This window comes from Meriones unguiculatus, chromosome 4 (genome assembly GCF_030254825.1).
Source record: "Meriones unguiculatus strain TT.TT164.6M chromosome 4, Bangor_MerUng_6.1, whole genome shotgun sequence".
Classification (NCBI taxonomy): domain Eukaryota; kingdom Metazoa; phylum Chordata; class Mammalia; order Rodentia; family Muridae; genus Meriones; species Meriones unguiculatus.
This window is the reverse complement of record NC_083352.1, coordinates 132,320,508-132,336,316: the sequence shown is the minus strand read 5'-3', so window position 1 is coordinate 132,336,316 and position 15,809 is coordinate 132,320,508. Positions and strand designations below refer to the sequence as shown.

The 15,809-nt window shown below is 45.7% G+C and overlaps 1 protein-coding gene across 10 annotated transcripts in view; it reads left to right on the top strand.

The window, feature by feature from the left end:
• Positions 1-15,809, top strand: part of Rin2 (Ras and Rab interactor 2) — a 201,293-nt gene that overhangs the window by 124,317 nt on the left and 61,167 nt on the right. For 8 of the 10 annotated variants that reach the window (XM_060383140.1, XM_060383134.1, XM_060383137.1 and 5 more), the window contains one exon: positions 14,472-14,572. In XM_060383140.1, coding sequence (XP_060239123.1) covers positions 14,472-14,572 — 101 coding nt within the window. Of the gene's footprint in view, positions 1-14,471; positions 14,573-14,800; positions 14,952-15,809 lie in introns of all 10 variants that reach the window. The other 2 variants (XM_060383143.1, XM_060383141.1) reach the window with 1 other exon arrangement.

Genomic DNA, 15,809 nt, shown 5'->3' with positions numbered 1-15,809 from the left:
TTGTAATCCCTCTGCCTCCGCCCCCGGAGTGCTGGGGTTACAAGCATGGAGCACTCTGCTGTTCCTCAGAGCAGCCTCTTGAGCTTTAACATTTTCTGTGAGTCCACTTAAATGTCTACCGGTCTTCATGTAACAATCATTTGGCCCATAAACACACAGCTCCATACAGTTCAACCTAATACAAAACTGCTTAAAGTAATAAAATAAATTAAAAAAAAAAAAACCAAAAAACTAAAACTGTTAACGTTCTGTTTTCTGCTAAACAAATATTTGGTAGTTTATGGACTTTTCCCAAGTTAGCATCTGGATTTATAGGCTAGGCATTCATCCAAATAAGAGTCAAACAAATTGATATCCCAGATGGCACTGAGTTTGGCTTGTTGATGCCCAATGGTAACTTTGTCTGTTTCTTATTTTATGGGCATGGCTGATTCATCTGCATGTATGTCTGATATCATGTGCATGGTCAGTGCCCACAGAGGCCAGAAGAGGGTATCAGATCCCCTAGAACTGGAGTTACATTCAGTTGTGAGCTGTCATGTGAGTGATGGGAATCAAACTCCCACCCTCTGGAGGACCAGCCAGTGCTCCTAACCACAGAGCTGTTTCCAGTCCTGTCCCGCCCATCAATGGAAACTTTGAAGAAAATGTCCTCCCCCCCGCCCTCAGTTTTGCACTATTGTCTTCTTAGCTATACAAACAGGCCCTGTGGGCTGAACTGATATGTGGATGGAGAACCCTGATAGCTCTGAAACTCCTCAAGCTGCTTTCTGGCAGGGCTCATGTGAGGCTGGAAAGCCAGTGGAGCCTTACTGGGTTTTCATTTTCATTTCCTAGTCTTTGTGTTTCCTCAAAGGCGCCTGTGCACTATGCAAATATCCGCTTGCTCAGACTTCCTGCTCAGCCACAACAGAGCCCTGGTAGCCACTGTAAGAAAGGCATTGGATTGGGAAACACGGTGGCCATCCCCTTAGGCAGGGCCAGTTTTGTAAACCCCAGGATTTTAGTCCCTCCAGCACATTTGGTGAGTCTAACACTTAATAAGTCAACCAAACCAACCACGGGCCTCTTTATCCTGAGCTTCATGAAAGCATAAATCAGGGCATCTCAGGCCTGAGATTCCTGGGATTTCAGAGTCACTTGCTCTTGATAGCTTGCAGTCCCTAATTGTCTGAGACATAAGTGTGCATCTTAAAATTGGAAATATCTTAAACTTAGTGGAACATACGATCATTTATTATTCTTCCCCATTTTAAGCCAGAACCTTGTGCCTTTTTATTCTTCTTTAGGATGGATCTCACTACAGACACAGCCCAGGATGGCCTGGAATGTACTATGTGTCCCACTCTAGTCTTAAAGTTAAGATCTGGAGGCTTGCTCTGCCTCCAGAGTGCTGGGATTGAAGGTGTGGATCACTGCACCTGGCTTATGAACACTTCCCAAAAATACAAGACAAACAAAAAATACAAAGTCCAGCTTAAAACACAATTGCTAAAGCTAGTCTATGCTGTAAAAAAGGTGAAGACACTTAGAATTCCATTCCTCAAGGTGCTCTGTTTTGTAGCTCACCACTGAACCTGAACACATCGACACAGCAGAAAGGAGGAGCCATGTGGCTGTCTGAGGTCCAGGGCTCTGGCTGTAACACTGAGTCTATGAAACCTGTAGCCATACTCCTCCCAGCCTCTGCCATATTGGTGAGCCATGTCTGTCCACATAGAACCAACTTTGGTGTCTCTGACCTGTTGGCACATGGAGCTTATAATTTATTATTGCGGGGAGCATGTGGTGAAAGCTTCTGTGGTACAGTGATGAAGCAGGGAACAGACCTGAGCATAATGCTTTTCTTTAATTATTTTAAGTTAGCTTACAAAATAATGTGTTTCATTGTGGCTTTAAATACATATATATAAGTTGCTCAGTCCCATGAGGCAGTGTTTCAGCTGGGCTTCTGTATGAACTGTAATCCTGAAGAAGAAGCGACTCCTGTGGATGTACTGGCAAAGTGAGTGCAAGCAGGCAAAGAGTGAACAACCCCTTCCTTCTTCCATTGTCCCTATGTAGGACTCCGGCAGAAGGTAGGGCCCACATTAAAGGTGTGCCTCAAGATCTGGACTAAAGAGGTGTGTTGATCTAGATCAAAACGGTACCACCCCACCTCAAATCTGGATCAAAAGCTTGTATCTTCCTGTCTCAAGATCCAGTTCAGTCTGTGCAGGGGTTCTACGTTATCTCCATGCATGGTCCTTGGTTGGAGTATCAGTCTCAGAAATGACCCCTGAGCCCAGATTTCTTGATTCTGTTGTTCTCCTTGTGGAGCTCCTGTCTCCTCCAGGTCTTTCTATCTCCCCCTTCTTTCATAAGATTCCCTGCACTCTGCCCAAAGTTTAGCTATGAGTCTCAGCATCTGCTTCGATATCCTGATGGGTAGAGTCTTTCAGAGGCCCTTTGTGGTAGGCTCCTGTCCTATTCCCTGTTTTCTCCCTCTTCCGATATCCATCCCGTTTGCCTTTCTGAATGAGGATTGAGCATCTTACCCAGGGACCTCCTTCTTGCTTAGCTTCTTTAGGTGTACAGATTTTAGTATGTTTATCCTATATTAGATGTCTAATATCCACTTATAAGTGAGCATATACCATGTGTGTCTTTCTGCTTCTGGGATACCTTACTCAGGATGATCTTTTCTAGTTCCTACCATTTGCCTGCAACTTTAATGATTTCCTTGTTTTTAGTTGCTAAGTAGTATTCCATTGTGTAAATGTACCACAATTTCTGTATCCTTTTCTCAGATTGAGGGATATCTGGGTTGTTAACAAATTCTGGCAAGATTCTGCACAGATGTAGCTCATGGCATCTCAGTCTCCAAGTGGGTTTCCTAGTAAGGGGAGCAGGGACTGTCTCTGGCATGTCTCAGTGGCTGGCTCTTTGATCATCTCCCCCTGAGGGGTGTGGGGCAGCCTTATCAGGCCACAGAGGAAGACAATGCAGACAGTCCTGATGAGACCTGATAAGCTAGGGTCTGATGGAAGGGAAGGAGGACCTCCCTAATCAGTAGACTAGGGGAGGGGCATGGGAGGAGATGAGGGAGGGAGGGAAGGCAGGATTGGGAGGAATAAGGGAGGCAGCTACATCTGGGATACAAAGTGAATAAATTGTAATAAATAAAACATAAATTAAATATGTATATTAAAAGAAGATCCGGTTCAAAGGCCTATTGTCTCCCTGCCTCAAGATATGGGTCACAGGTATACCCTCCATTTCTGGATTGTAGTTCATTCTAGATATAGTCAAGTTGAAAACCAAGAATAGCCATCACAGTCCCCCTTCTATAAGTATGTAGGGGTGGAGGTGGATAGATGGATGCATAGATGAATGCATGGATGGATATTACACTCAAGAGAAGCCAGGCAATGTTTAGTCCTCCTGCCCCCCATTACCCTCTTATTCTCCCCTCTTCTTCCTTTGACTCCTCCTTCCGTTCATCAGCGCCTTTTTTTGGAGGGGGCTTTAGAGACACAGTTTTTCTGTTCAGCCCTGGCTTTCCTCGAACTCCCTCTGTAAACCAGGCTGGCCTCAAACTCACAGAGAGCCACCTGCCTCTGCCTCCAGAGTGCTAGAATTAAAAGGTGTGTGCTACCACTGCCTGACTTAATCATTGCATATTTGCTTTCTTGTCACACACACACACACCCAAACCCCACATACAGAAAAATGAGATAGTTATCTTTCTGAGTCTTCAGCAAATCATTTTTAGTAGCTATCATAATTTCTCTTACTTCCCCATCCTGTCCAGCTGAGGATAAAGGAGTGTTCAGGGCTCTATCTCCTCAGTGTCCTGATTTACCCCTGTCTGGAAGACCAACAAACAAGGAAGTTACCAAGAGGAAGATGGGAGAAGGAAGAGCAGTGGGTTCACTCATGGTGACAGCTCTGGACTTGGAGAATACAGAGCTTCACAAAAAGGCATGCCTGCATGGGGAAGTTACGTTCTCTGGAGGACACTGGCACAAGTCCTGGACTCCAGAAATTACCCGCAGGCCGGCCCAGTAGCTAGAATGATCAAGGTGTGGGTCCAAGCAGGAAGGCTAGAGGGCTTCCTAGGTTGCATTCTTCAGAGTCCAGAGCTGAAGATTTTCTTGGAAGTATCTTACCTAGAAATCCTCCCTCAAAACCCCAGAGAGGATTCCGGGTTAGCTGAGGGAGGGGAAAGACTTCTCACTGGTCTCCACTACCAAGCAGTCCCCTGAGGGAGGCTGGGGCGGTCTGAAGAAAGCAGGAGGGAGGACATGCGGTTTCGTCAGTGTGGTCCTGCAGGGGTTGAGGGAGCTGAGTGTGCTACTTCATCAGGAGCTGTTTGAAGACTGACCCTGGCGGTGCCTTCTTGGTCTCTGTGTAGCAGACAAAACAGGCTCCATCAGTTTCATGTCTCTTCTGGCAAGAGATATTTGGGGCTGGCTGTGAGGGTGGAGTCTTCTCGAAGGGTGTGAGAGCCCCCGGTGATGGAAGTGCTGATCTTAAACAAGGCCACCAACAGTCTAGTCTTCTCAGAGATTATCCAGTCTGAGGAAGATCTAATATACTGAAGTAATGAACGCCTTATTCATCAACAGCCTGTACCATCACATATGAGGAACATAATGTCCTCACTTTTCTGGGGCTTAATTGGGGGGGGACAGATGTAGTAATCTCATGGTTCATGGCTTGGTGACATAGGATTGCAGGCGAGATGATATTTTATTTGCTTTTTTAATTTTGAAGTGGTTTTCTTTAGTTCCTTAAGGCAGAGTCTTGCTGTGTAGCCCAGGCAAAGTCAAGATTTTTTTGTCACATACAAAATTAAATTCCAGAGAAATGAATGTTGGAGGAAGGACTGTGTTTTCAAATATTGATTATAGTCCCTTAAGATCTGGTTACTGCACTGCCATGGGCACTGTTATGAATGTTGAATTATCTCCTGTAACCATGTGATGATAAGAAATGTTCCCCAGTTATCCCTGATTAGCTAAATCAAAATGCTGAGGCCTATGACTGAACAGTAAAGAGGCAGGTGGGGTTTTAGGTTCCCAGGCGTGGGTCTGAGAGATGAGAGGTGAGGGAATAAAACAGAAGAGGTAGCAGGGAGAGGAAGCTGGAGAGAAAGGAGTTGCCATAAGGTAATGTGACAATGAGCACATGCCTGTAAAGACAGACTGTGGAGCTGAAGCTAACTGGGAGTCATCAGATTGGCCAGTGATTGGCTTTATGTGGGTTTTAAAAATACTAGGCTTGGGACAGCCCAGAATCTGCCCAGCATAGTGCTTACAACTTAATATTAACCATAGTCTCTCTGTGTCAGTCATTGGGGAACTAGCTGGTTAAAGAAAACTGCTGTTATAATAATTTCCTGCATCAATTAATATAGAAATAATAATTTATCTTTCTACAATGAAAGATTTACAAACAAATGTATGTATATAAGCAGCCCTGTAGGCAAGTTTAAGTAGAAAATATATGGGCTCTATACTACTTCAAGATAAACAAGAACCATAATGAAAAAGTTGGATGATTTTATTCTACCTTCTAGCCTGGTGGCGTAGCCCATTCCCCATTACTCAGGAGGCTGAGGCAGATGCGCCATAGTTCAAAGCTTGCCTAGACAACAAAGTGAAGAGCAATTTAGTAAGACCTGTCTTGAAGTTTTCTTTCTTCCTTCCTCTCTTTGTTTTCTTCCCTTCTCTTCTTCCTCTTCCTCTGCCCTTCCTCTTCCTTTCCCTCCTCCTCCTATTCTTCTTTGGCTAGGTGGGGTGGTTTACACCTTTAATATCAACACTTGGGAGCCAGAGGCAGGTTGATCTCTGAGAATTCGAGGTCAGCCTACATATCGGGTTTCAGGCCTGATGGTGATATATGGTGAGACCCTGTCTAAAACAAACAAATAAATAAATAAAATTAGGGGTAGGATAGAGTTCAGTGGTAAATAAATAAATGAAATTAGGGAATGAGAACCTGTTTAAAATAAATGATAGATAGATAGATAGATAGATAGATAGATAGATAGATAGATAGATGGATAGATAGATGAGCTCAGTGGTAGAGTGCTTAGCTGGTGAAACCCTGTCCAGAATAGGTAAATGAAAGGGAGAGAGAGTAGATTAGACTAGAGTTCAGTGGTAGAATGTTTGGCAAGTAAGATCCAGCCTTTAGTTAATTAATTTGGGTTGGGCTAGAGCTCAATGGTAGAATACCTGGCTTACCATGTATAAGGCCTGGGTTTAACCATCAGTACTGGAAAAGATGTTTTAAAAAGATTCTATAATCATTAAGGTTTAAGAAAAACATTAATTTAAAATAGTTTGAAAGTATTCGAAATATACGGGACAGACAACGGATTCAACCCACGCCTTTGTCCAGGTTAGTGGGAAAAGTGAAAGACCCTCAGCTGAGCAGCAGGTACAAGAACAGGTGAAAAGAAACACAAATAGAAAACAAAAATATTCTAGGGACCAAACAAACCAAACCAAAAGAGGAAAAGGTTTGCTTCATCAGAGTGAAGGAAGTTTAAAAACTGGATATTGGGGATATATCTGGTGGCACACCAGCCCTCAGGAGGAAGAGGCAGGCAGAACTCTGTGAGTTTGAGGGCATCCTGACCTAGTCCTAGGCCAGCCTATATACCTAACTTCAGGCCAGGTGGGGCTGAGTCCATATGTGTGTGTGTGTGTGTGTGTGTATACACGTGTATGTATACATGTGTTTGAGTATACGTTTATGTAAATATGTACATGCATATATACATGTGCATATGTATGTATGTAATTATATATCCATATAAAAGTGGATACATGTGTATGTACATATATAGCCTATATATATGCGTGTGTGTGTGTGTATATATATATATTATATATAATTGGATGTCGGAATAGGGAAGTGCTTACTTCAAGTTAAAATTGGATGGCAGCAGGCTGGGAGATGTTTCAGTGGCTAAAGCACTTAGCATGGGAGCATGAGTTACTAGAAGTTTAGCCACCCAGAACCCGTGTAGAGTCGGCTACAGTAGCACAGGCTTGCAATCCCAGCGTTCCTACAGTGAGATGGGAGGCAGAGACAGGAGAACCCCCGTCGGTCCATGGCCCAGCTAGCCGGGCATACACAGCAGTGAGTGACAAGAAACCCTGACTCAAGCAAGCTGAAGGCAAGGACCCGTGTCCCAGACTGCTTTGTGTCATGTGCACGTCACCCACACATTTAAAAACAGGACGTCAGTGGAGCTGGAGGAGTCACTCGGTGGTAAAGAGCACTAGCTGCTCTTCCAGAGGGCACAGGTTCAATCCCCAGTACCCACATAGCAACTCACAACCATCTGTAACATTCCAGATCCATTGCTCTCTTTTGGCCCCTGAGGGCCCCACATGTATTGTGTAGACATATATGCAGGCATGATACCCCCATACATATGTTCTTGAAAAATAGAATATCAAACTCAGACAAGTGCCATGGACACTTTCAAACATGGCAGAGGTGGTAAGAAAACAAATAAACAAAGACAAAGGCACAGGATATCTGTGACATCACCTATAGCCTGAATGCTTAGGAGCTGTTGACTCTTTGAGCTTTCACATGCTATCCAAGGAGAACCCAGATGCTCGGCCAGCACTGCCCATCATAGCAAAGCAGTGACATTGACCCCAGTGTCTATGAAAGTCAAGTGGAAGTGCAGCTGGGAGTAGTGGTGCATGCCTGTGACCCAGCCTTGGAGACACTGAGGCAGGAGGATCACCAGCTGGAGCCACACAGCAAATGTTAGACCAGCTAGGGCCATAGCATGACCCTTCTAAAAATAGACAAATAAGCAAAGAAAATTAAGATTGTGGGATTTCCCCACATTTAGGTGGTTCCCACCAGATTCCGTTTAATAAATCTTTGGCATAACATTAGTAAGCTATGAGGCACGTTGGTATGATTCATTCCTTTGGGTGAATAAGCAAAGCGATAACATTCAAGAATGATCCAGATGGGCATTGTCACAAACTCCTGTAATCCCCGCATTCAGGAGGTTGAGGCAGAAGAATTGCCTCAAATTTGAGGCCAGCCTGGGCTACATAGTTCTAGGCCAGGTTGGGGTATAAGTGAGACCCTGTCTTGAGGAAAACAAAACAAAAACGAAGAAAATAGTTGATCATAGTGGCACATGTTTATAATTCTAGTACTTCCAGGCAGGAAGATCAGAAGTTCAAGGCCAGCTGTCTGAGGCCAGCATAGGCTATGGGACCTTGTCTCAAAACAACACTAACAACAAATACTTCTTCACAAATGGAGCAGGGAGCGCCGTGCTACCTTTTATTCCCTGGTGATAGTTTCAGTAGCAAAGATTGTTTGCAAGGATGGAAGAGGTCCATCATTTTTTCAGAGTTGGCTTTAGAAAATTCCCAATGTGGGATGCAGCCACCGGACCCACGAAGCAAGTCCAGGTCAACAGAAACAGACAGCGGAGGGAATTGTTTGGGTTATGTGAGTTCTCAGGTCCTGGAGTAAGTCTTTTCCCACACAGTTGATTCCCAGAATGCAAAAGCCCACCAGCCTCCCCAGCCTCCAAGGCCAAGTTGATGAATTGGGTACAGAAGAGATTCTGAAACTGGCAGCCAAGAGCCTGACTTTTCCCACACCCTAGGTTTCCAGCAGTCATCCTATCAGCCTCACATACCTTCTCAGACACTGATAACATTCCTGAGTGACACCAGGCATTTGCAGCCTTGCTGTCTAAGCACTTTCTTGTTTTATTTTTACTTGACCTTCAAGAAAATTATTCTCCTTTTATCTAACCCCAAAACAAGAAAAGATTTGGGGTTCCCTCCCTTTTCCCTTTTCCCTCCTCCCTCCTGTGTATACAGGGTTACATGCAATGACTTTCCATTTTCCCTTAGAGGAAAATGGGCGCCGGGTAGATGACACACTTCTGGACAGTTAGAGAGATAGCTCTGCCCTAGGTCCTTGCTGCTGGGGATTAGGCCTCTTCCAGGCTGTCTTAAGGGACCCTCAGCATTGGTTCTCTGCAATCTTGAGTGTAAGAAATAGGAGGCGATATATGTGGGAAGAGCATAGAGAACACTTAGGCACCAGTGGCAATATTCAGTCCCCCAGTCACCTTTCTCATAGCATCTGTCTTGTGACTTGTGCCTGGCCCAAGGTGACCCAGCCCGTGGAGGAAGAGAAGATGGGATTTGAAGGCCGGCCTTCCTGAGCCCCAAGGTGGCCCAGTTCCCACTGCTCCTCCCTGCTGAGCTGCAGGCCTCCTCGGAACTAAACTGTACAAGCTGCTATGGCCGAGTTTCTGTCTGCAGGGAAATGATTAATTACAAAGTGGTGCAAATTAGTGTAAACTCCTGCACCAGACCTGAGCACATAGGTCTCAAAGGGTTGGGGGAAAACACTGAGCCCTCATCATTCTCTCACTCTGGGCATGGATGTGACATGCAAAGTCACCTAGGTGAACACCTCATGGGGACCAGGTTTCTGAGTCCTAGAGTGAGGAGAGGGACCAGAGACCCAACTCCTGGCCTATCTTCCTCTCTCCTCCTGTGATCACCATGACCTTCCTCTCTGGACTCCTGGTCCAAGTATCTAGCCATGCCAGCAGCACTTTTTCTTTCTGTTTATTTTGCAGTGCTGAGGAGCAAACCAAGGGTCTCTGATATGCGAGGCAAGTGCCCCAGCATGGTGTCACAGTCCCAGCCCCTTCCCAGCTTCTGAGTAGAGGTGCATCACTGACACGTCCCGTAGAGCCCTGCAGGGGAAAGAAAACCCAGATACCAAGCCAGGCACGGTGGTGCATTTAATCTCAGCAGAGGCGGGCTGATCTCTGAGTTCAAGGCCAGCCTGGCCTACAGATAAAGTTCCTACTGTGTACTATTTGGGGAATGGCAGAGATATGCTGAGGTTTGAGGGTAAGAATCATTGTCTCACCAACTTTATGCCATGACAACCTGTGTCCCATCTCGCCCTCTGACTGCACCAGGTAACATTCATTGTTGCCTGGTTCTCTAGGGTCTGCAGGCTTTCTGTGTGACCAGAGTAGTGCAAGCCACACTTATGGGCTAGCCTTGCAGATACCTCAGCATCCAGGGCTCTCTGGAGCATAGCCTCAGCATCGTGGGGCTTCAGCAGAGACATTCAGATTTCTAGACTGATGCTTATGTTCCTGTAAGATATAGAAACTTCAGTTCAGTGGCTTTCAATCTGATGATCAAAACCCCTAAGGATTGAATGACCCTTTACAGGGTTACATAAGACCATTAGCAACAGTTATTAGTACAGTTATGAAGTAGCAACAAAAATAATTTTATGGCTGGGGGCTCACCACGCCATGAGGAACTGTATTAAAGGGTCTCTGTTAGGAAGACTGAGGAGCACTGCTTCAGCTAATAGCACCAGGTTTGGGAGAAGCTCCTGGTACCTTTAACAGAAGTCCCGACAAGTGGTGAAGGGGCTGTTTCTGTCCTCAAAGAACGAGTTTAGGAAAAATCAAGTGTAAGAGATTAGAACGAAAGCTTTTAGGAATTAAAAATAAGCAAATAAGCACAAATTTATCAAAGAACAATATGAATAACTCCCAAAGCCCAAATCATGGGACTTCAGAAAGGAAGGAAGGAATGGCTCTTGGTGATAACATTCGCTGGTGCAGGAGCCTCATGGGCCTAAAAACATAACACTAAGAGCAGGCCTGGCCCTGGACCACTCCACTCTGGCCCTGTTCATGAAGAATTCCCTCTATGCTGTCAGGTGGGTAGGTTATGCAGGGATTAGATGGAGAAGGGGCATACCCTCTGCTGTCAGGGATCCAGCCAAGAGCAACATTTGCATTTATCCATCTTTGTGCCTTCACCACAGAGAGAAATGGCATGCTCAGTGATTAGCAAGCTTGGTACCCCTAAGTGAGAGTCAGTATAGGTATAGAGAAGCGAGCAGGGGCAAAGCCTGGAGATGCTGTTAGAGGTGCAGTGATAAGAGCTTAGCCAGAAGGGTCCATTGCTTCTTTTGGGGAAGGCCCCCGGGGACCCAGGACTTGAATTCAGGTCTTCAGCCATCTCATCAGCCTGCGTTGGGGGATGTTATATTCAAACCGGTGTAGCTGGTAGCAGGGTGATGAAGAGCAGAGCGCTGAATGGAGGCATGGTGACCTGTCTTATGCTGGGGTGGGAATCTTCTCTGGGAGGTTTGCCTAAGGCTAGAACATGGAGTCCCTCTGGTGGGGCCCTCTGTTTGTGTAGCTCTTCTGTCTAGGCCATAGCCTCAGCATAGCTGGTCTTCCGCAGAGCCATTCAAACCGCCCTTCCGTCCTTTAATTTTAAACCCCACCACCCCTCTCCACTCACATACACACTTTCTTGTTATTTATTTATTTACCCTCTGATGATTTCAAACACACACGTGTACAATGTATCTTGAGCATGTCCGCTACAGCTGCCCATCCCTTTCCCCCAGCTGCTCCCAAAAATGTTACTCTTCTCACCCTTATTTTCTCCCTTTCCCTTTCTCTCTCTAGTGTGCATGATGCTGTAGGTTTAACCTTGAGTATCAGCAAACAAGTGCCTCACTAAGTAGCACTGGCCAGCCAGGAACCTACTATGTAGACCAGGCTGGCCTTGAACTCACAAAGATGCACCTGTCTCTGCCTCCTGAGTGCTGGGATTCAAAGTCTGTGCCACCACGACTGGCCAACTTTTCTTTACACACACATATGTATATAATTTGTGCGTGCATGCATGTGTGTGTACCCATGGAGCCTGGAAAGGGGTGTTCGCTCCCTTTAAGCTGTAGCTACAGGCTTTTGTGAATCACCCAGTACGGGTGCTACCATCTGAACCCTAGTCCTCAGATAAAGCAGTAAGAGCCCTTACCTGCTGAACCATCTCTCCAGCCCCTTGTTTGGGTTTGAGATTGTCTCCTTGTTCCAGACCGGCCCCTGAACTCTCTGAGTAACTGAACATGGTCGTGAATTATTGGCCCGCTTGCCTCTTCTCTAGTACCAGGATCACAAGCGTGCACCCTCACACCCCACAGCTCAATTTCTAGTTGTTCTTTCTCATAATTTTGCAGCCAGCCATCAACTCATAACCATTTCCGGTGAGTTGTTCCTGGATCTTCCTCTTCTTTTTGTTCTCACTGCTCTCAAGAGGCCCAAAGCGGTCTCTTGTCTGGGCCCCTGCAGTTGTTCCTCATCGATTTCCTTGTTTCTCCTCCTGCAAACCTAACTAGACAATCCCGTAGATCATAAAACGTGAGCCTCGTAAATGCCACAGAAAATGCTTCCAATGGTTCTTACTGTGGGGAACTCAAATGCACGAAGACTGTGCTACTTGGTCAGCGTGGTCTAGTGCCTGCCTGCTTCTTTCTCCAGGTTCTGGAACTTTCCGCATGATGGATTGTTTCTTTGATGTTTTTGTTTTGTTTTGTTTGTTTTGTCATTCAAGGCTCTATTACCTGTGCCAACACCTGTCCTGATGACCCACACTAGGTAGCAAGGCCCCTTAGTTACTGCCTAAATACCCCTAATCTATCTTCATTCCAGAAAAATCTCAGCCCCCAGCGCTAGGGTCTCTCTCTCTCTCTCTCTCTCTTCACCAAATGCTAGCCCAGTAAAAATGGAGACCTGCCAGCCTTACTCTCTACTTCACGCCTGGCACAGGTGGGTTTGAGGCTGAATGGATGAGTGAATGAGTGAAATCAGACTTTTCAAACAGCTCATCAGTAGACACACTGAATGTTAGCCTCGTGGAGGTGAAAATGACTGCGCTTTCAAAAGCCTGGGGCAGAGTGGCAAACATAAGCACTTTCTATACACATACAGTGACGTGTAAATGCCAGTAAAAGCTTGTAGTGAGCAGCTGGGGGTGTAGCTCAGACGTGCATCACCAGCCTGGCATGCACAGATGCTGAGTTCTACCCCCAGCAATGCCAAAAAGAAGATGGGGGAGGGGAGAAAAACCCAGGTGAGTGGGTGAGCTTGGATTTACCCCAGCCTTTCGGGTGAGCTGGAAACACAAGAGAGCAGAAGCCTCTGCCGGAAGAGGTCATGTTTATTCCCTAGATATCTCTGGGGCCTCCTCACCCACCATTCACCGTTCTCAGCCTTGGTTAGGCCTTTCTCTTCTCTTAACTTGTCTTCTTGCTTGTATTTTTTTTTTAATTTTTAGAGTATATACTCATTCATTCATTCATTCATGTGTAGGCCCAGTCCATGTTGCCTAGTATGGTCTGTCTTCTGTGTTAAAATGACCCTCCTGTCTTTACCTTCCACATATCTGCAAGTACAAGTATGTCCCATGGGATCTGTATTTATCAATCTTAAAAAACTAAGTTAGGCATACATAGTAACACATGCCTATAATCCCAGTGCTCAGGAGGCTGAGGCAGGAGAGTTGCCTTGAGTTCTAGGCCAGTTTCAGTGTACACAGCCGGTTCCAGACCAGCCTAAACTCCATAGCAGAATCCTCTCTCAAAACACCAAGACAGGAATTGCAGGGAGGGAGAGAAACGGAAGCAAGAGGATCTCAAGTTCAAGGTCAGCCTAGGCTCCACGGGAAGGCCTGGCTCTGTCCATGGCTCAGTCAACCAAAGAGTCAGTTGATCGATTCTGGAGATGTAGCTCCGGCAGTATAGCTGCCTAGTGTGTGTGAGGCCTGTGCTTGGTCCCTAGAACCTCACAAAAATTGAATTTGTAAGTACTGAATTGTTTACATGTTTATTTCTTTCTGAACCAGGGTCTTATTATATATCTTAGACTGGTTTCCTTTTTTTTTTTTTTTTTTTTGTGGTTTTCAAGGCAGGGTTTCTCTGTGTAACCTTGGCTATCCTGGACTCCCTTTGTAGACCAGGCTGGCTTTGAACTCACAGAAATCCACCTGCCACTGTGTCCCTGAGTGCCAGGATTACAGAAGTATGCTACCATGCCTGGCTCGGTTTCAAAATTTTTATACCCCTTCCTCAGCCTTTGAGTTGCTAGAATTATTGTTGTGTGCCACCATGCCTTGTAATTTATTTATTTATTTATTTATTTATTTATTTATTTATTTATTTTTTTCCCTGAGACAAGGTCTCACTCTGTAGCCCTGGCTGAGCTAAAACTTGTTATGTAGACCAAGCTGGCCTCCAACTCACAGAGATCCTTGAACTGTTTCTTTTGACAAAAAATGAATTCGGAGGCCTGGTTTGAGTAGCATTTATTTATCCTTCTATATTCATGTTGAGCAACCCAAACTGGTGTCAGAACCTTTTCCTTATTACAATACTGAAACCAGCTCTTTCCCAATACCAAAACTTAAGTTCTTCCTCTTTTTAAAGGGGAGCTGCTCCCTCCCTCTTTATTTTTTCCTCTGGTTAGAGGAAATTCACAGAGCAAAGGTTTAAAACTGGGGTGGGGGGGATATCTGTGGCGGGTAGGAGCTCCCCGCCTCTTCACTTCCTGACGTCATGCTATTTTTGTCTTTGAATAGCTCATCGACACAATTGCCTCGGAGATCGGAGAACTGAAACGGGAGATGGTACAGACAGATAGCAGCCTGGAAAATGGCCTGGAACCTTCTGAAACCCACAGGTGATCAAAGACAAAGTTAGGTGCTGGTTGCGAGTCGGGGACTGGCGAATGAAGAGGGCTGATGTCCCTCACTCCTTCAAAGTTTGGGGACTGGAAGTGTGGTGACAATGCCAGATGAAATTCTCTGTAGGAGGTGGGCGTGGCCTAGAAGCTCCTTCTCTGCTTGTTTATTTTAATTGCTTTGACGGCACTTGAACTTTATACCTTCTTGATTCCTCCTGGCACCAGAACCGGGAAATTGTCGGTGCCATGTCACAATGATGGAAAGAGTAACACAGCGGACTCTCCGTGCGTGAAGTAGAATTCAGTATAGCCTGTCAGTCTCCAGAAGGTTTAAAGGGGAGCACCTAAAGAGGATGGACCCATTTTGCATTCTCAGGTCAGAAAATCCCCAGACCTACATAGCTGTTAACCTGGAAAGCCATCCCGGGGTTTTGGAACTGAATGAGGTTGTAAATGATTAAGGCGGGAAGCAACAGGTTGTGCCGATTTGGCACGCTGCATACCCTTTGAGTATGTAGGAGGGGCTGGTTTTGATCTGGAAAATGATCTTCACAGGGGTCAGAGGTGGGGTCCTAGGTGGAAGGTCAAGTCTTTTAAGCTCTTTGATATAGCCTTTGTTGTTGGCAGAGAGGCAGAATGTCATTGCTGCTGAATGACAGCAATTGGTGCCTCAAAAACCAGATTCTTCGCCGGGTTCCCCCCTTTCCCGTTTGAGCCCTGGAAGAGTACGAACTTAAGATTTATGGTGTAGGTTCTGCTCACAAGTCACAGGACACGCAGGCAAACCAGGTGACGCTGGTTGCCCAGGCAAGTTTCAAACCAGCCTGACTTGTTTGTTCTCTGACCAAGACTGAGGGAGAGAACCGTCATCCCAGGCAGGCAGGTGCTGGCAGCTAGAGGGTGGTGCTGCAATGCCATGCCTCTCAGGAAGAGCTGCATTTGCCTTAGCTGGGCAAGCTCCAGGTACCCTCGTCACCCTGGCTGTCTCTACAAAGGAGTGGGGAGAGTCAAGGTATTCCTCCACGCCTTTTGGCTTTTGGGATTTTCTTTATACCCCAGTGTGAAGGGCTTTGATTAATTTGTTTTCCTCTGTAACTTTTGACACTCATGCACAAGTGCACAATGGTTTTCAGTTAGAGATTTTTTTTTTTTTCATCTCATATCCAAAGTTGTTTGAAGGCTCTTCTTAGCCCAGGTTTGACCTAGAGGCCTCTGCACTGTTACACTTAAGCAA